Source organism: Scyliorhinus torazame, chromosome 21 (genome assembly GCF_047496885.1).
Source record: "Scyliorhinus torazame isolate Kashiwa2021f chromosome 21, sScyTor2.1, whole genome shotgun sequence".
NCBI lineage: Eukaryota > Metazoa > Chordata > Chondrichthyes > Carcharhiniformes > Scyliorhinidae > Scyliorhinus > Scyliorhinus torazame.
Window position 1 is genome coordinate 67,032,992 of NC_092727.1, and position 24,018 is coordinate 67,057,009.

Consider the following 24,018-nt stretch of genomic DNA (forward strand, 5'->3'; position numbering starts at 1 on the left):
AAACCAGACACAACCAGACGCAATCGAATACAAACCAGAGATAACCAGACACAATCGAAAACAAACCAGACACAATCGAAAACAAACCAGACACAATCGAAACCAAACCAGACATAACCAGACACAATTGAAAACAAACCCGACATAACCAGACACAATCGAAAACAAACCAGACACATTTGAAAACAAACCAGACATAACCAGACACAATCGAAAACAAACCAGGCATAACCAGACACAATCGAAAACAAACCAAACTTAACCAGACACAATCGAAAACAAACCAGACACAATCGAAACCAAACCAGACTTTACCAGACACAATCGAGAACAAACCAGACATAACCAGAAACAATTGAAAACAAACCAGACCTAACCAGACACAATCGAAAACAAACCAAACACAATCGAAAACAAACCAGACTTAACCAGACACAATCGAAAACAAACCAGACATAACCAGACACAATCGAAACCAAACCAGACTTAACCAGACACAATCGAAAACAAACCAGACATGACCAGACACAATTGAAAACAAACCAGACCTAACCAGACACAATCGAAAACAAACCAAACACAATCGAAAATAAAGCAAAATTAACCAGACACAATCGAAAACAGACCTGACATAACCAGACACAATCGAAAACAAACCAGACATAACCAGACACAATCGAAAATAAACCAGACACAATTGAAAACAAACCAGACATAACCAGACACAATTGAAGACAAACCAGACATAACCAGACACAATCGAATACAAACCAGACATTACCGGACACAATCAAAAACAAACCAGACATAACCAGACAGAATCAAAAACAAACCAGACACAATCGAAAACAAACCAGACATAACCAGACACAATTGAAAACAAACCAGACACAATTGAAAACAAACCAGACATAACCAGACACAATCAAAACAAACCAGACATAACCAGACACAATCGAAAACAAACCAGACACAATCGCAAACAAACCAGACACAATCGAAAACAAACCAGACACAATCGAAAACAAACCAGACACAATCGAAAACAAACCAGACATAATCGAAAACAAACCAGACTTAACTGGACACAATCTAAACCAAACCAGACTTAACCAGACACAATCGAAAACAAACCAGATACAATCGAAAACAAACCAGACACAATCGAAAGCAAACCATACATAACCAGACACAATCGAAAACAAACCAGACACAATCGAAAATAAACCAGACACAATCGAAAACAAACCAGACATAACCAGACACAATCGAAAACAAACCAGACATAACCAGACACATTCGAAAACAAACCAGACGTAACCAGACACAATTGAAAACAAACCAGACATAACCAGATACAATTGAAAACAAACCAGGCATAACCAGACACAATTGAAAACAAACCAGACACAACCAGACGCAATCGAATACAAACCAGACATAACCAGACACAATCGAAAACAAACCAGACACAATCGAAAACAAACCAGACACAATCGAAACCAAACCAGACTTAACCAGACACAATCGAAAACAAACCAGATACAATCGAAAACAAACCAGACACAATCGAAAGCAAACCATACATAACCAGACACAATCGAAAACAAACCAGACACAATCGAAAATAAACCAGACACAATCGAAAACAAACCAGACATAACCAGACACAATCGAAAACAAACCAGACATAACCAGACACATTCGAAAACAAACCAGACGTAACCAGACACAATTGAAAACAAACCAGACATAACCAGATACAATTGAAAACAAACCAGGCATAACCAGACACAATTGAAAACAAACCAGACACAATCAGACGCAATCGAATACAAACCAGACATAACCAGACACAATCGAAAACAAACCAGACACAATCGAAAACAAACCAGACACAATCGAAACCAAACCAGACTTAACCAGACACAATCGAAAACAAACCAGATACAATCGAAAACAAACCAGACACAATCGAAAGCAAACCAAACATAACCAGACACAATCGAAAACAAACCAGACACAATCGAAAATAAACCAGACACAATCGAAAACAAACCAGACATAACCAGACACAATCGAAAACAAACCAGACATAACCAGACACATTCGAAAACAAACCAGACATAACCAGACACAATTGAAAACAAACCAGACATAACCAGATACAATTGAAAACAAACCAGGCATAACCAGACACAATTGAAAACAAACCAGACACAACCAGACGCAATCGAATACAAACCAGACATAACCAGACACAATCGAAAACAAACCAGACACAATCGAAAACAAACCAGACACAATCGAAACCAAACCAGACATAACCAGACACAATTGAAAACAAACCCGACATAACCAGACACAATCGAAAACAAACCAGACACATTTGAAAACAAACCAGACATAACCAGACACAATCGAAAACAAACCAGACATAACCAGACACAATCGAAAACAAACCAAACTTAACCAGACACAATCGAAAACAAACCAGACACAATCGAAACCAAACCAGACTTAACCAGACACAATCGAGAACAAACCAGACATACCCAGAAACAATTGAAAACAAACCAGACCTAACCAGACACAATCGAAAACAAACCAAACACAATCGAAAACAAACCAGACTTAACCAGACACAATCGAAAACAAACCTGACATAACCAGACACAATCGAAAACAAACCAGACATAACCAGACACAATCAAAAACAAACCAGACACAATTGAAAACAAACCAGACATAACCAGACACAATCGAAAACAAACCAGACATAACCAGACACAATCGAAAACAAACCAGACTCCATTGAAAACAAACCAGACATAACCAGACACAATCAAAACAAATTAGATATAACCAGACACAATCGAAAACAAACCAGACATAATCAGACCCAATCGAAAACAAACCAGACTTAACCAGACACAATCTAAAACAAACCAGACACAATCGAAAACAAACCAGACACAATCGAAAACAAACCAGACTTAACCGGACACAATCGAAAACAAACCTGACATAACCAGACACAATCGAAAACAAACCAGACATAACCAGACACAATCGAAAACAAACCAAACACAATCGAAAACAAACCAGACTTAACCAGACACAATCGAAAACAAACCTGACATAACCAGACACAATCGAAAACAAACCAGACATAACCAGACACAATCAAAAACAAACCAGACACAATTGAAAACAAACCAGACATAACCAGACACAATCGAAAACAAACCAGACATAACCAGACACAATCGAAAACAAACCAGACTCCATTGAAAACAAACCAGACATAACCAGACACAATCAAAACAAATTAGATATAACCAGACACAATCGATAACAAACCAGACATAATCAGACCCAATCGAAAACAAACCAGACTTAACCAGACACAATCTAAAACAAACCAGACACAATCGAAAACAAACCAGACACAATCGAAAACAAACCAGACTTAACCGGACACAATCGAAACCAAACCAGACTTAACCAGACACAATCGAAAACAAACCAGATACAATCGAAAACAAACCAGACACAATCGAAAGCAAACCAGACATAACCAGACACAATCGAAAACAAACCAGACACAATCGAAAATAAACCAGACACAATCGAAAACAAACAAGACATAACTAGACACAATCGAAAACAAACCAGACACAATTGAAAACAAACCAGACATAACCAGACACAATCGAAAACAAACCAGACATAACCAGACACAATCGAAAACAAACCAGACTCAATTGAAAACAAACCAGACATAACCAGACACAATCAAAACAAATTAGATATAACCAGACACAATCGAAAACAAACTAGACATAACCAGACACAATCGAAAACAAACTAGACATAACCAGACACAATCGAAAACAAACCAGACTTAACAAGACACAATCGAATACAAACCAGACTTAACCAGGCACAATCGAAAACAAACCAGACACATTTGAAAACAAACCAGACATAACCAGACACAATCGAAAACAAACCAGACACAATCGAAAACAAACCAGACACAATCGAAACCAAACCAGACATAACCAGACACAATTGAAAACAAACCCGACATAACCAGACACAATCGAAAACAAACCAGACACATTTGAAAACAAACCAGACATAACCAGACACAATCGAAAACAAACCAGACATAACCAGACACAATCGAAAACAAACCAAACTTAACCAGACACAATCGAAAACAAACCAGACACAATCGAAACCAAACCAGACTTAACCAGACACAATCGAAAACAAACCAGACATAACCAGACACAATTGAAAACAAACCAGACCTAACCAGACACAATCGAAAACAAACCAAACACAATCGAAAACAAACCAGACTTAACCAGGCACAATTGAAAACAAACCAGACATAACCAGACACAATCGAAACCAAACCAGACATAACCAGAGACAATCGAAAAAAAACCAGACACAATTGAAAACAAACCAGACATAACCAGACACAATCGAAAACAAACCAGACATAACCAGACACAATCGAAAACAAACCAGACATAACCAAACACAATCGAAAACAAACCAGACATAACCAGACACAATCGAAAACAAACCAGACACAATTGAAAAAAAACCAGACATAACCAGACACAATCAAAACAAATTAGATATAACCAGACACAATCGAAAACAAACTAGACATAACCAGACACAATCGAAAACAAACCAGACATAACCAGACACAATCAAACACAAACCAGACTCAATTGAAAACAAACCAGACATAACCAGACACAATCAAAACAAATTAGATATAACCAGACACAATCGAAAACAAACTAGACATAACCAGACACAATCGAAAACAAACCAGACATAACCAGACACAATCGAAAACAAACCAGACTCAATTGAAAACAAACCAGACACAATCAAAACAAATTAGATATAACCAGACACAATCGAAAACAAACTAGACATAACCAGACACAATCGAAAACAAACTAGACATAACCAGACACAATCGAAAACAAACCAGACTTAACCAGACACAATCGAATACAAACCAGACTTAACCAGACACAATCGAAAACAAACCAGACACAACCAGACGCAATCGAATACAAACCAGAGATAACCAGACACAATCGAAAACAAACCAGACACAATCGAAAACAAACCAGACACAATCGAAACCAAACCAGACATAACCAGACACAATTGAAAACAAACCCGACATAACCAGACACAATCGAAAACAAACCAGACACATTTGAAAACAAACCAGACATAACCAGACACAATCGAAAACAAACCAGGCATAACCAGACACAATCGAAAACAAACCAAACTTAACCAGACACAATCGAAAACAAACCAGACACAATCGAAACCAAACCAGACTTTACCAGACACAATCGAGAACAAACCAGACATAACCAGAAACAATTGAAAACAAACCAGACCTAACCAGACACAATCGAAAACAAACCAAACACAATCGAAAACAAACCAGACTTAACCAGACACAATCGAAAACAAACCAGACATAACCAGACACAATCGAAACCAAACCAGACTTAACCAGACACAATCGAAAACAAACCAGACATGACCAGACACAATTGAAAACAAACCAGACCTAACCAGACACAATCGAAAACAAACCAAACACAATCGAAAATAAAGCAAAATTAACCAGACACAATCGAAAACAGACCTGACATAACCAGACACAATCGAAAACAAACCAGACATAACCAGACACAATCGAAAATAAACCAGACACAATTGAAAACAAACCAGACATAACCAGACACAATTGAAGACAAACCAGACATAACCAGACACAATCGAATACAAACCAGACATTACCGGACACAATCAAAAACAAACCAGACATAACCAGACAGAATCAAAAACAAACCAGACACAATCGAAAACAAACCAGACATAACCAGACACAATTGAAAACAAACCAGACACAATTGAAAACAAACCAGACATAACCAGACACAATCAAAACAAACCAGACATAACCAGACACAATCGAAAACAAACCAGACACAATCGCAAACAAACCAGACACAATCGAAAACAAACCAGACACAATCGAAAACAAACCAGACACAATCGAAAACAAACCAGACATAATCGAAAACAAACCAGACTTAACTGGACACAATCTAAACCAAACCAGACTTAACCAGACACAATCGAAAACAAACCAGATACAATCGAAAACAAACCAGACACAATCGAAAGCAAACCATACATAACCAGACACAATCGAAAACAAACCAGACACAATCGAAAATAAACCAGACACAATCGAAAACAAACCAGACATAACCAGACACAATCGAAAACAAACCAGACATAACCAGACACATTCGAAAACAAACCAGACGTAACCAGACACAATTGAAAACAAACCAGACATAACCAGATACAATTGAAAACAAACCAGGCATAACCAGACACAATTGAAAACAAACCAGACACAACCAGACGCAATCGAATACAAACCAGACATAACCAGACACAATCGAAAACAAACCAGACACAATCGAAAACAAACCAGACACAATCGAAACCAAACCAGACTTAACCAGACACAATCGAAAACAAACCAGATACAATCGAAAACAAACCAGACACAATCGAAAGCAAACCATACATAACCAGACACAATCGAAAACAAACCAGACACAATCGAAAATAAACCAGACACAATCGAAAACAAACCAGACATAACCAGACACAATCGAAAACAAACCAGACATAACCAGACACATTCGAAAACAAACCAGACGTAACCAGACACAATTGAAAACAAACCAGACATAACCAGATACAATTGAAAACAAACCAGGCATAACCAGACACAATTGAAAACAAACCAGACACAATCAGACGCAATCGAATACAAACCAGACATAACCAGACACAATCGAAAACAAACCAGACACAATCGAAAACAAACCAGACACAATCGAAACCAAACCAGACTTAACCAGACACAATCGAAAACAAACCAGATACAATCGAAAACAAACCAGACACAATCGAAAGCAAACCAAACATAACCAGACACAATCGAAAACAAACCAGACACAATCGAAAATAAACCAGACACAATCGAAAACAAACCAGACATAACCAGACACAATCGAAAACAAACCAGACATAACCAGACACATTCGAAAACAAACCAGACATAACCAGACACAATTGAAAACAAACCAGACATAACCAGATACAATTGAAAACAAACCAGGCATAACCAGACACAATTGAAAACAAACCAGACACAACCAGACGCAATCGAATACAAACCAGACATAACCAGACACAATCGAAAACAAACCAGACACAATCGAAAACAAACCAGACACAATCGAAACCAAACCAGACATAACCAGACACAATTGAAAACAAACCCGACATAACCAGACACAATCGAAAACAAACCAGACACATTTGAAAACAAACCAGACATAACCAGACACAATCGAAAACAAACCAGACATAACCAGACACAATCGAAAACAAACCAAACTTAACCAGACACAATCGAAAACAAACCAGACACAATCGAAACCAAACCAGACTTAACCAGACACAATCGAGAACAAACCAGACATACCCAGAAACAATTGAAAACAAACCAGACCTAACCAGACACAATCGAAAACAAACCAAACACAATCGAAAACAAACCAGACTTAACCAGACACAATCGAAAACAAACCTGACATAACCAGACACAATCGAAAACAAACCAGACATAACCAGACACAATCAAAAACAAACCAGACACAATTGAAAACAAACCAGACATAACCAGACACAATCGAAAACAAACCAGACATAACCAGACACAATCGAAAACAAACCAGACTCCATTGAAAACAAACCAGACATAACCAGACACAATCAAAACAAATTAGATATAACCAGACACAATCGAAAACAAACCAGACATAATCAGACCCAATCGAAAACAAACCAGACTTAACCAGACACAATCTAAAACAAACCAGACACAATCGAAAACAAACCAGACACAATCGAAAACAAACCAGACTTAACCGGACACAATCGAAAACAAACCTGACATAACCAGACACAATCGAAAACAAACCAGACATAACCAGACACAATCGAAAACAAACCAAACACAATCGAAAACAAACCAGACTTAACCAGACACAATCGAAAACAAACCTGACATAACCAGACACAATCGAAAACAAACCAGACATAACCAGACACAATCAAAAACAAACCAGACACAATTGAAAACAAACCAGACATAACCAGACACAATCGAAAACAAACCAGACATAACCAGACACAATCGAAAACAAACCAGACTCCATTGAAAACAAACCAGACATAACCAGACACAATCAAAACAAATTAGATATAACCAGACACAATCGATAACAAACCAGACATAATCAGACCCAATCGAAAACAAACCAGACTTAACCAGACACAATCTAAAACAAACCAGACACAATCGAAAACAAACCAGACACAATCGAAAACAAACCAGACTTAACCGGACACAATCGAAACCAAACCAGACTTAACCAGACACAATCGAAAACAAACCAGATACAATCGAAAACAAACCAGACACAATCGAAAGCAAACCAGACATAACCAGACACAATCGAAAACAAACCAGACACAATCGAAAATAAACCAGACACAATCGAAAACAAACAAGACATAACTAGACACAATCGAAAACAAACCAGACACAATTGAAAACAAACCAGACATAACCAGACACAATCGAAAACAAACCAGACATAACCAGACACAATCGAAAACAAACCAGACTCAATTGAAAACAAACCAGACATAACCAGACACAATCAAAACAAATTAGATATAACCAGACACAATCGAAAACAAACTAGACATAACCAGACACAATCGAAAACAAACTAGACATAACCAGACACAATCGAAAACAAACCAGACTTAACAAGACACAATCGAATACAAACCAGACTTAACCAGGCACAATCGAAAACAAACCAGACATAACCAGACACAATCGAAAACAAACCAGACATAACCAGACACAATCGAAAACAAACCAGACTTTACCAGACACAATCGAATACAAACCGGACTCAACCAGACAAAATTGAAGACAAACCAGACATAACCAGACACAATCGAATACAAACCAGACATAACCAGACACAATCAAAAACAAACCAGACATAACCAGGCAGAATCAAAAACAAACCAGACACAACCAGACACAATCGAAAACAAACCAGATTTAACCAGACACAATCGAAAACAAACCAGACACAATCGAAACCAAACCAGACTTAACCAGACACAATCGAAACCAAACCAGACATAACCAGACACAATTGAAAACAAACCAGACCTAACCAGACACAATCGAAAACAAACCAAACACAATCGAAAACAAACCAGACATAACCAGACACAATCGAAAACGAACCTGACATAACCAGACACAATCGAAAACAAACCAGACATAACAAGACACAATCGAAAACAAACCAGACACAATTGAAAACAAACCAGACATAACCAGACACAATCGAAAACAAACCAGACATAACCAGACACAATCGAAAACAAACCAGACTCAATTGAAAACAAACCAGACATAACCAGACACAATCAAAACAAATTAGATATAACCAGACACAATCGAAAACAAACTAGACATAACCAGACACAATCAAAAACAAACCAGACATAACCAGACACAACCGAAAACAAACCAGACTCAATTGAAAACAAACCAGACATAACCAGACACAATCAAAACAAATTAGATATAACCAGACACAATCGAAAACAAACTAGACATAAAAAGACACAATCGAAAACAAATCCAGACATAACCAGACACAATCGAAAACAAACCAGACTTAACCAGACACAATCGAATACAAACCAGACTTAACCAGACACAATCGAAAACAAACCAGACATAACCAGACACAATCGAAAACAAACCAGACATAACCAGACACAATCGAAAACAAACCAGACATAACCAGACACAATCGAATACAAACCAGACTTAACCAGACACAATTGAAGACAAACCAGACATAACCAGATACAATCGAATACAAACCAGACATAATCAGACACAATCAAAAACAAACCAGACATAACCAGACAGAATCAAAAACAAACCAGACATAACCAGACACAATCGAAAACAATCCAGACATAACCAGACACAATTGAAAACAAACCAGACACAATTGAAAACAAATCAGAAATAACCAGACATCATCAAAACAAACCAGACACAATCGAAAACAAACCAGACACAATCGAAAACAAACCAGACATAACCGGACACAATCGAAAACAAACCAGACACAATCGAAAACAAACCAGACACAATCGAAAACAAACAGACACAATCGAAAACAAACCAGACACAATCGAAAACAAACCAGACACAATCGAAAACAAACCAGACACAATCGAAAACAAACCAGACACAATCGAAAACAAACCAGACACAATCGAAAACAAACCAGACACAATCGAAAACAAACCAGACTTAACCGGACACAATCGAAACCAAACCAGACTTAACCAGACACAATCGAAAACAAACCAGATACAATCGAAAACAAACCAGACACAATCGAAAACAAACCAGACATAACCAGACGCAATCGAAAAAAAACCAGACGCAATCGAAAACAAACCAGACACAATCGAAAACAAACCAGACACAATCGAAAACAAACCAGACACACTCGAAAACAAAGCAGACAGAACCAGACACAATCGAAAACAAACCAGACATAACCAGACACAATCGAAAACAAACCAGACATAACCAGACACAATTGAAAACAAACCAGACATAACCAGACACAATTGAAAACAAACCAGGCATAACAAGACACAATTGAAAACAAACCAGACACAACCAGACGCAATCGAATAAAAACCAGACATAACCAGACACAATCGAAAACAAACCAGACACAATCGAAACCAAACCAGACATAACCAGACACAATTGAAAACAAACCCGACATAACCAGACACAATCGAAAACAAACCAGACACAATTGAAAACAAACCAGACATAACTAGACACAATCGAAAACAAACCAGACATAACCAGACACAATCGAAAACAAACCAGACTTCACCAGACACAATCGAAAACCAACCAGACACAATCAAAACGAAACCAGACTTAACCAGACACAATCGAAAACAAACCAGACATAACCAGACACAATTGAAAACAAACCAGACCTAACCAGACACAATCGAAAACAAACCAAACACAATCGAAAACAAACCAGACTTAACCAGGCACAATTGAAAACAAACCAGACATAACCAGACACAATCGAAAACAAACCAGACACAATCGAAAACAAACCAGACACAATCGAAACCAAACCAGACATAACCAGACACAATTGAAAACAAACCCGACATAACCAGACACAATCGAAAACAAACCAGACACATTTGAAAACAAACCAGACATAACCAGACACAATCGAAAACAAACCAGACATAACCAGACACAATCGAAAACAAACCAAACTTAACCAGACACAATCGAAAACAAACCAGACACAATCGAAACCAAACCAGACTTAACCAGACACAATCGAGAACAAACCAGACATACCCAGAAACAATTGAAAACAAACCAGACCTAACCAGACACAATCGAAAACAAACCAAACACAATCGAAAACAAACCAGACTTAACCAGACACAATCGAAAACAAACCTGACATAACCAGACACAATCGAAAACAAACCAGACATAACCAGACACAATCAAAAACAAACCAGACACAATTGAAAACAAACCAGACATAACCAGACACAATCGAAAACAAACCAGACATAACCAGACACAATCGAAAACAAACCAGACTCCATTGAAAACAAACCAGACATAACCAGACACAATCAAAACAAATTAGATATAACCAGACACAATCGAAAACAAACCAGACATAATCAGACCCAATCGAAAGCAAACCAGACTTAACCAGACACAATCTAAAACAAACCAGACACAATCGAAAACAAACCAGACACAATCGAAAACAAACCAGACTTAACCGGACACAATCGAAAACAAACCTGACATAACCAGACACAATCGAAAACAAACCAGACATAACCAGACACAATCGAAAACAAACCAAACACAATCGAAAACAAACCAGACTTAACCAGACACAATCGAAAACAAACCTGACATAACCAGACACAATCGAAAACAAACCAGACATAACCAGACACAATCAAAAACAAACCAGACACAATTGAAAACAAACCAGACATAACCAGACACAATCGAAAACAAACCAGACATAACCAGACACAATCGAAAACAAACCAGACTCCATTGAAAACAAACCAGACATAACCAGACACAATCAAAACAAATTAGATATAACCAGACACAATCGATAACAAACCAGACATAATCAGACCCAATCGAAAACAAACCAGACTTAACCAGACACAATCTAAAACAAACCAGACACAATCGAAAACAAACCAGACACAATCGAAAACAAACCAGACTTAACCGGACACAATCGAAACCAAACCAGACTTAACCAGACACAATCGAAAACAAACCAGATACAATCGAAAACAAACCAGACACAATCGAAAGCAAACCAGACATAACCAGACACAATCGAAAACAAACCAGACACAATCGAAAATAAACCAGACACAATCGAAAACAAACAAGACATAACTAGACACAATCGAAAACAAACCAGACACAATTGAAAACAAACCAGACATAACCAGACACAATCGAAAACAAACCAGACATAACCAGACACAATCGAAAACAAACCAGACTCAATTGAAAACAAACCAGACATAACCAGACACAATCAAAACAAATTAGATATAACCAGACACAATCGAAAACAAACTAGACATAACCAGACACAATCGAAAACAAACTAGACATAACCAGACACAATCGAAAACAAACCAGACTTAACAAGACACAATCGAATACAAACCAGACTTAACCAGGCACAATCGAAAACAAACCAGACATAACCAGACACAATCGAAAACAAACCAGACATAACCAGACACAATCGAAAACAAACCAGACTTTACCAGACACAATCGAATACAAACCAGACTCAACCAGACAAAATTGAAGACAAACCAGACATAACCAGACACAATCGAATACAAACCAGACATAACCAGACACAATCAAAAACAAACCAGACATAACCAGGCAGAATCAAAAACAAACCAGACACAACCAGACACAATCGAAAACAAACCAGATTTAACCAGACACAATCGAAAACAAACCAGACACAATCGAAACCAAACCAGACTTAACCAGACACAATCGAAACCAAACCAGACATAACCAGACACAATTGAAAACAAACCAGACCTAACCAGACACAATCGAAAACAAACCAAACACAATCGAAAACAAACCAGACATAACCAGACACAATCGAAAACGAACCTGACATAACCAGACACAATCGAAAACAAACCAGACATAACAAGACACAATCGAAAACAAACCAGACACAATTGAAAACAAACCAGACATAACCAGACACAATCGAAAACAAACCAGACATAACCAGACACAATCGAAAACAAACCAGACTCATTTGAAAACAAACCAGACATAACCAGACACAATCAAAACAAATTAGATATAACCAGACACAATCGAAAACAAACTAGACATAACCAGACACAATCAAAAACAAACCAGACATAACCAGACACAACCGAAAACAAACCAGACTCAATTGAAAACAAACCAGACATAACCAGACACAATCAAAACAAATTAGATATAACCAGACACAATCGAAAACAAACTAGACATAAAAAGACACAATCGAAAACAAATCCAGACATAACCAGACACAATCGAAAACAAACCAGACTTAACCAGACACAATCGAATACAAACCAGACTTAACCAGACACAATCGAAAACAAACCAGACATAACCAGACACAATCGAAAACAAACCAGACATAACCAGACACAATCGAAAACAAACCAGACATAACCAGACACAATCGAATACAAACCAGACTTAACCAGACACAATTGAAGACAAACCAGACATAACCAGATACAATCGAATACAAACCAGACATAATCAGACACAATCAAAAACAAACCAGACATAACCAGACAGAATCAAAAACAAACCAGACATAACCAGACACAATCGAAAACAAACCAGACATAACCAGACACAATTGAAAACAAACCAGACACAATTGAAAACAAATCAGAAATAACCAGACATCATCAAAACAAACCAGACACAATCGAAAACAAACCAGACACAATCGAAAACAAACCAGACATAACCGGACACAATCGAAAACAAACCAGACACAATCGAAAACAAACCAGACACAATCGAAAACAAACAGACACAATCGAAAACAAACCAGACACAATCGAAAACAAACCAGACACAATCGAAAACAAACCAGACACAATCGAAAACAAACCAGACACAATCGAAAACAAACCAGACACAATCGAAAACAAACCAGACACAATCGAAAACAAACCAGACTTAACCGGACACAATCGAAACCAAACCAGACTTAACCAGACACAATCGAAAACAAACCAGATACAATCGAAAACAAACCAGACACAATCGAAAACAAACCAGACATAACCAGACGCAATCGAAAAAAAACCAGACACAATCGAAAACAAACCAGACACAATCGAAAACAAACCAGACACAATCGAAAACAAACCAGACACACTCGAAAACAAAGCAGACAGAACCAGACACAATCGAAAACAAACCAGACATAACCAGACACAATCGAAAACAAACCAGACATAACCAGACACAATTGAAAACAAACCAGACATAACCAGACACAATTGAAAACAAACCAGGCATAACAAGACACAATTGAAAACAAACCAGACACAACCAGACGCAATCGAATAAAAACCAGACATAACCAGACACAATCGAAAACAAACCAGACACAATCGAAACCAAACCAGACATAACCAGACACAATTGAAAACAAACCCGACATAACCAGACACAATCGAAAACAAACCAGACACAATTGAAAACAAACCAGACATAACTAGACACAATCGAAAACAAACCAGACATAACCAGACACAATCGAAAACAAACCAGACTTCACCAGACACAATCGAAAACCAACCAGACACAATCAAAACGAAACCAGACTTAACCAGACACAATCGAAAACAAACCAGACATAACCAGACACAATTGAAAACAAACCAGACCTAACCAGACACAATCGAAAACAAACCAAACACAATCGAAAACAAACCAGACTTAACCAGGCACAATTGAAAACAAACCAGGCATAACCAGACACAATCGAAAACAAACCAGACATAACCAGACACAATCGATAACAAACCAGACACAATTGAAAACAAACTAGACATAACCAGACACAATCGAAAATAAACCAGACATAACCAGACACAATCGAAAACAAACCAGACATACCCAAACACAATCGAAAACAAACCAGACATAACCAGACACAATCGAAAACAAACCAGACTCAATTGAAAACAAACCAGACATAACCAGACACAATCAAAACAAATTAGATATAACCAGACACAATCGAAACCAAACTAGACATAACCAGACACAATCGAAAACAAACCAGACATAACCAGATACAATCGAAAACAAACCAGACTCAATTGAAAACAAACCAGACATAACCAGACACAATCAAAACAAATTAGATATAACCAGACACAATCGAAAACAATCTAGACATAACCAGACACAATCGAAAACAAACTAGACATAACCAGACACAATCGAAAACAAACCAGACATAACCAGACACAATCGAATACAAACCAGTCATAACCAAACACAATCAAAAACAAACCAGACATAACCAGACAGAATCAATAACAAACCAGACATAACCAGACACAATCGAAAACAAACCAGACATAACCAGACACAATTGAAAACAAACCAGACACAATTGAAAACAAACCAGACACAATTGAAAACAAACCAGACATAACCAGACACAATCAAAACAAACCAGACATAACCGGACACAATCGCAAACAAACCAGACACAATCGAAAACAAACCAGACACAATCGAAAACAAACCAGATACAATCGAAAACAAACCAGACACAATCGAAAACAAACTAGACATAACCAGACACAATCGAAAACAAACTAGACAGAACCAGACACAATCGAAAACAAACCAGACATAACCGGACACAATCGCAAACAAATCAGACACAATCGAAAACAAACCAGACACAATCGAAAACAAACCGGACACAATCGAAAACAAACCAGACACAATCGAAAACAAACCAGACACAATCGAAAACAAACCAGACTTAACCGGACACAATCGAAACCAAACCAGACTTAACCAGACACAATCGAAAACAAACCAGATACAATCGAAAACAAACCAGACACAATCGAAAACAAACCAGAGATAACCAGACACAATCGAAAACAAACCAGACACAATCGAAAACGAACCAGACACAATCGAAAACAAACCAGACATAACCAGACACAATCGAAAACAAACCAGACATAACCAGACACAATTGAAAACAAACAAGACAGAACCGGACACAATTGAAAACAAACCAGGCATAACCAGACACAATGGAAAACAAACCAGACACAACCAGACGCAATCGAATACAAACCAGACATAACCAGACACAATCGAAAACAAACCAGACACAATCGAAAACAAACCAGACACAATCGAAACCAAACCAGACAGAACCAGACACAATTGAAAACAAACCCGACATAACCAGACACAATCGAAAACAAACCAGACACAATTGAAAACAAACCAGACATAACCAGACACAATCGAAAACAAACCAGACATAACCAGCCACAATCGAAAACAAACCAGACTTAACCAGACACAATCGAAAACAAACCAGACACAATCGAAACAAAACCAGACTTAACCAGACACAATCGAAAACAAACCAGACATAACCAGACACAATTGAAAACAAACCTCACCTAACCAGACACAATCGAAAACAAACCAAACACAATCGAAAACAAACCAGACTTAACCAGAGACAATCGAATACAAACCTGACATAACCAGACACAATCGAAAGCAAACCAGACATAACCAGACACAATCGAAAACAAACCAGACACAATTGAAAACAAACCAGACATAACCAGACACAATCGAAAACAAACCAGACTCAATTGAAAACAAACCAGACATAATCAAAACAAATTAGATATAACCAGACACAATCGAAAACAAACTAGACATAACCAGACACAATCAAAAACAAACCAGACATAACCAGACACAATCGAAAACAAACCAGACTCAATTGAAAACAAACCAGACATAACCAGACACAATCAAAACAAATTAGATATAACCAGACACAATCGAAAACAAACTAGACATAACCAGACACAATCGAAAACAAACTAGACATAACCAGACACAATCGAAAACAAACCAGACTTAACCAGACACAATCGAATACAAACCAGACTTAACCAGACACAATCGAAAACAAACCAGACATAACCAGACACAATTGAAAACAAACCAGACATAACCAGACACAATCGAAAACAAACCAGACTTAACCAGACACAATCGAATACAAACCAGACTTAACCAGACACAATTGAAGACAAACCAGACATAACCAGACACAATCGAATACAAACCAGACATAACCAGACACAATCAAAAACAAACCAGACATAACCAGACAGAATCAAAAACATACCAGACATAACCAGACACAATCGAAAACAAACCAGACATAACCAGACACAATGGAAAACAAACCAGACACAATTGAAAACAAACCGGACATAACCAGACACAATCAAAACAAACTAGATATAACCAGACACAATCGAAAACAAACTAGACATAACCAGACACAATCGAAAACAAACCAGACATAACCGGACACAATCGCAAACAAACCAGACACAATCGAAAACAAACGAGACTCAATCGAAAACGAACCAGACATAAACAGACACAATCGAAAACAAACCAGACTTAACCGGACACAATCGAAAACAAACCAGACTTAACCGGACACAATCGAATACAAACCAGACTTTACCAGACTCAATCGAATACAAACCAGACATAACCAGACACAATCGAAAATAAACCAGACTTAATCAGACACAATCGAAAACAAACCAGACTTAACCGGACACAATCGAAAACAAACCAGACTTAACCAGACACAATCGAATACAAACCAGACTTAACCAGACACAATCAAAAACAAACCAGACACAATCGAATACAAACCAGACTTAACCGGACACAATCGAAAACAAACCAGACACAATCGAAAACAAACCAGACTTAACCAGACACAATCGAATACAAACCAGACATAACCAGACACAATCGAAAACAAACCAGACTTAATCAGACACAATCGAAAACAAACCAGACTTAACCGGACACAATCGAAAACAAACCAGACACAATCGAAAACAAACCAGACATAACCAGACACAATTGAATACAAACCAGACTTAACCAGACGCAATCGAAAACAAACCAGACTTAATCAGACACAATCGAATACAAACCAGACATAACCAGACACAATCGAAAACAAACCAGACACAATCGAAAACAATCTAGACATAACCGGACACAATCGAAAACAAACCAGACTTAACCGGACACAATCGAAAACAAACCAGACACAATCGAAAACAAACTAGACATAACCAGACACAATCGAAAACAAACCAGACTTAACCAGACACAATCGAAAACAAACCAGACACAATCAAAAACAAACTAGACATAACCAGACACAATCGAAAACAAACCAGACTTAACCGGACACAATCGAATACAAACCAGACACAATCGAAAACAAACTAGACATAACCAGACACAATCGAAAACAAACCAGACACAATCGAAAACAAACTAGACATAACCAGACACAATCGAAAACAAACCAGACTTGACCGGACACAATCAAAAACAAACCAGAGACAATCGAAAACAAACCAGACACAATCGAAAACAAACCAGACACAATCGAAAACAAACCAGACACAATCGAAAACAAACCAGACATAACCAGACACAATCGAAAACAAACCAGACACAATCGAAAACAAACCAGACACAATCGAAAACAAACCAGACACAATCAAAAACAAACCAGACACAATCGAAAACAAACCAGACTTAACCGGACACAATCAAAACCAAACCAGACTTAACCAGACACAATCGAAAACAAACCAGATACAATCGAAAACAAACCAGACACAATCGAAAACAAACCAGACATAACCAGACACAATCGAAAACAAACCAGACACAATCGAAAACAAACCAGACACAATTGAAAACAAACCAGACACACTCGAAAACAAAGCAGACAGAACCAGACACAATCGAAAACAAACCAGACTTAACCAGACACAATCGAAAACAAACCAGACACAATCAAAAACAAACTAGACATAACCAGACACAATCGAAAACAAACCAGACTTAACCGGACACAATCGAATACAAACCAGACACAATCGAAAACAAACCAGACACAATTGAAAACAAACCAGACACAATCGAAAACAAACTAGACATAACCAGACACAATCGAAAACAAACCAGACTTGACCGGACACAATCGAAAACAAACCAGAGACAATCGAAAACAAACCAGACACAATCGAAAACAAACCAGACACAATCGAAAACAAACCAGACACAATCGAAAACAAACCAGACACACTCGAAAACAAAGCAGACAGAACCAGACACAATCGAAAACAAACCAGACTTAACCAGACACAATCGAAAACAAACCAGACACAATCAAAAACAAACTAGACATAACCAGACACAATCGAAAACAAACCAGACTTAACCGGACACAATCGAATACAAACCAGACACAATCGAAAACAAACCAGACACAATCGAAACAAACCAGACACAATCGAAAACAAACTAGACATAACCAGACACAATCGAAAACAAACCAGACTTGACCGGACACAATCAAAAACAAACCAGAGACAATCGAAAACAAACCAGACACAATCGAAAACAAACCAGACACAATCGAAAACAAACCAGACACAATCGAAAACAAACCAGACATAACCAGACACAATCGAAAACAAACCAGACACAATCGAAAACAAACCAGACACAATCGAAAACAAACCAGACACAATCAAAAACAAACCTGACACAATCGAAAACAAACCAGACTTAACCGGACACAATCAAAACCAAACCAGACTTAACCAGACACAATCGAAAACAAACCAGATACAATCGAAAACAAACCAGACACAATCTAAAACAAACCAGACATAACCAGACACAATCGAAAACAAACCAGACACAATCGAAAACAAACCAGACACAATCGAAAACAAACCAGACACACTCGAAAACAAAGCAGACAGAACCAGACACAATCGAAAACAAACCAGACATAACCAGACACAATCGAAAACAAATCAGACATAACCAGACACAATTGAAAACAAACCAGACATAACCAGACACAATTGAAAACAAACCAGGCATAACCAGACACAATTGAAAACAAACCAGACACAACCAGACGCAATCGAATACAAACCAGACATAACCAGACACAATCAAAAACAAACCGCCTTATACTTTTTTTTTAAATTGCAAAGTTACTGTCAACTATCTGTTTCCTGGCACTAGATTTCTAATAGAAATGCGATAGCTAACTATAATACTCTCCGATCTCTGGCTTAGATATCCTCTAAATTATAATTAAGTTATTATGTTTAATTAGTTCCCAAATACTCAAATTATTTTTTTAAATTTAGGTTAGAATCCCACCCAGCCACTCAGGTCACAGCTTTTCTGTGATGTCACTTCAGTTTCCCCCCGACACACACAATTTGAAAAAAGGTATAAAAGTAAAAATCACTTACTTACCTTCTGAGTGTCTGAGATGTTCTCAGGTTCTCTCGCTGACAGAGACTGCTCCTCCACCACCGATCCTTGACATGCACAATGCTAATAATATAATAATATAATATGGCACTTACCTTACACCAATGGGTCTTATTATTAGGTTAGAGGAGGAGGGCGGGTGGTAGACACTACACGTGTAGTGTCTCGGGTTTCCTCTCCACCAGAATTTATTGGTTGGGGGGGGGGGGGGGGGGGGGACTTGCCAGAGGTCCGCGGGTCGAACTTCCGGTTCCCGCCTTATATAAAAACAAATAAAACAGAAAAGAAGAACAGACACGGGACCAGGCAAGGCTTTTTAAACTAACTACTCACCTCCCAGAAGGCCCCTGCGCACCGCTGCCGCCGAAATCCAAAGGGCTGCTCCTGTAAAGGTAAGGTTTTTAAATACACTACTCACCTCCCAGAAGGCCCCTGCGCACCGCTGCCGCCGAAATCCAAAGGGCTGCTCCTGTAAAGGTAAGGTTTTTAAATACACTACTCACCTCCCAGAAGGGAGGTTGCTATATAGCAACCATATAAATATCACATGCCTCCTTGACTTCTGGGAGATATATGGAGATAGATGGAGAGAGTGGAAGATAGCAAGACAGAGTGACTGTTAGATAGTTGAACTAATAGTACAGTTAATAGTGTGGATCTGTAGTGTAATCTTCACTTAACTAATTCCTCAGTAATATGTTTGAATCTATTCCATCACTGTCAGAGGTAATGTTTGGCAGACCAGTGTGGACCAATTTACCTACCCTTACCATTTCTACTCTTTCAGAAGCTAGAGAGCAACTTTGAAAACTGCAAGAGAAGATGGCCAAGGTTCATGATAAAAATACGGATACAGAATAATTAAGGTAAGTTGGAAGAGCAGGTTCGCACCCAGGATCCCACAGAAGATAGGTGGTAACTAGCCAAGGTGACAACGATCCAATCCAGCTCCTCAACCACCGTGCAGTCGTGTTGCATCAAGGACAAAATCCCAAATGTAACCAGGAACAACATCCAAGATCACTGTGAGCAACTAAAGAAACCTCCAGACAAGGTCATCATTACAAGATCTGGGTGTACGAGAGGATTACCTCTATACCTTATAGACTCATAGATTTGCCAGTCCTATACAGTCATGTAATGATCACTAAACATGAACATGTGTTGTATCTGGTTGTACTTCATTGGAAGGGGTAAAGTATCTTTAAAAAGAAAGGGGAATGTTTTAATATGCAAAATCGGCGGCAAACCCTCACCGATTCCCTGAAACTCGCTGGCTCACGCGCCGAAAACGGCCAGAGAATGGCTATGTCTGTGGCCGCGCATGCGCACGGCGATGACCTGCAGCAGTCGCACCGTACAACATGGCATTAGCTGTGCACGGACCCGAAACGCCATCCGTCACTCCACAGGCCACCCCCTGGCCACTCCCCACCATCCCCCCAGCCCTCATGGAAGCTCCCTCGGCCAGTGGCCTGGCTCCCGGCCGAGTGTGGTGGTGCTGGACACAGTCCGTAGCCGCCACACCGGGTTCCCAACATCTTAGACCGCACGTCAACCGGACGGTCGAGAATTCAGCCCAACGGGTGAGGAGCATTGCGGGCTGGCCTTCCTATGATGCACCAACGCCGTTCCCCGTATCACCCATACCCAACAGCTTGCTGATAATGAGACCTAAAGTCTGATTGATAGATGAGCCTTGTTAATCCATTCAAGCACAGCACAGTTTGAAGTTTGGCAGCAATAAATATTTCCGCTTTAATTTTACTGAATAATATTTTGCTGCCTGGTGATGCTGGGCAGAAGTTCTCAGACTGCAGCTTGTGAATGAGCAATGGACAAGCTTTTGGCCTGGACTCTAGTCCCCTCCCTCATTCTCTTGGCTGAATAAGCAGCTTTATGAATATTGTGGTCACAATCAGCAAAGAATCAAAGAGTCGGAGGTGTTTGCTTTGAAACAATGTCAACTCACCTTCAATCTGGTCCGCGCTGAATTCAATCTGAAACAGAAACAAAGAGGAAGAGTTTATGAGGAGATGTTCCAGCCTGTTAATTCAAGGCTGACTCACATTGAAGGGCTATGACCTAATATTGCATGTTTCTATGAAATATGGAGAGATATCCTCACGACTATTCCTAAAATTTGAAAAGCTGGACAAAGATCCTTAAAATGACTGAAACTATGTGTGTGACCCCCACCCCCAAACAAAATAAGCTACCTAGCAGTATCAGGGAAACTAGAGCCTTGTTATCCCTGAAGAGCTACTAATGACCCCATGTGGGTTGCACATGCCAAACCTAGAGAGAGTTATACAAAGCTCGACAAATTTCATAATCCAGGCTGGTCAACAGAGGTCCGCTCAACTGCTAAGACAAAAGGCCCCATGACCTCCCTTTCAATTCTTAATGGTTGAGACATGTAACAATCTCGGGGTCCCAGATGAGGGATACATATCCTTTGTCAAACACAGTGTGGAGAGTTGGGAGTCATGTGACATGGGCTTCTGGCTTGTGGAGCCTGTAATATTGCTTTGCTGAACTAAAAGGTTCAGTCTGCTGTTACCATCTAATAATAATAATCTTTTTTGTCACAAGTAGGCTTACATTGACACTGCAATGAAGTTACTGTGAAAAGCCCCTCGTCCCCACACTCCGGCGCCTGTTTGGGTACACAGAGGGAGAATTCCGAATGTCCAAATGACCTAATAGCACGTCTTTCGGGACTTGTGGGAGGAAACCGGAGCACCCGGAAGAAACCTACGCAGATACGGGGAGAACGTGCAGACTCCGCACAGACAGTGGCCCAAGCCAGGAATCGAACCCATGTCCCTGGTGCTGTGAAGCCATAGTGCTAGCCATTATGCTACTGTGCTGCCCACTGCCCCATCTAACTGGCAGCATCACAG

The 24,018-nt window shown here is 38.8% G+C and overlaps 1 protein-coding gene across 2 annotated transcripts in view; it reads right to left on the reverse strand.

Moving 5' to 3' along the window:
- The window catches only part of LOC140398330 (myosin light chain 4-like), a 243,091-nt gene that overhangs the window by 187,520 nt on the left and 31,553 nt on the right, over positions 1 to 24,018 (reverse strand). For both annotated transcript variants that reach the window (XM_072486903.1, XM_072486902.1), the window contains exon 2: positions 23,085 to 23,112. In XM_072486903.1, the coding sequence (XP_072343004.1) occupies positions 23,085 to 23,112 (28 nt within the window). The remainder of the gene's footprint in view (positions 1 to 23,084; positions 23,113 to 24,018) is intronic.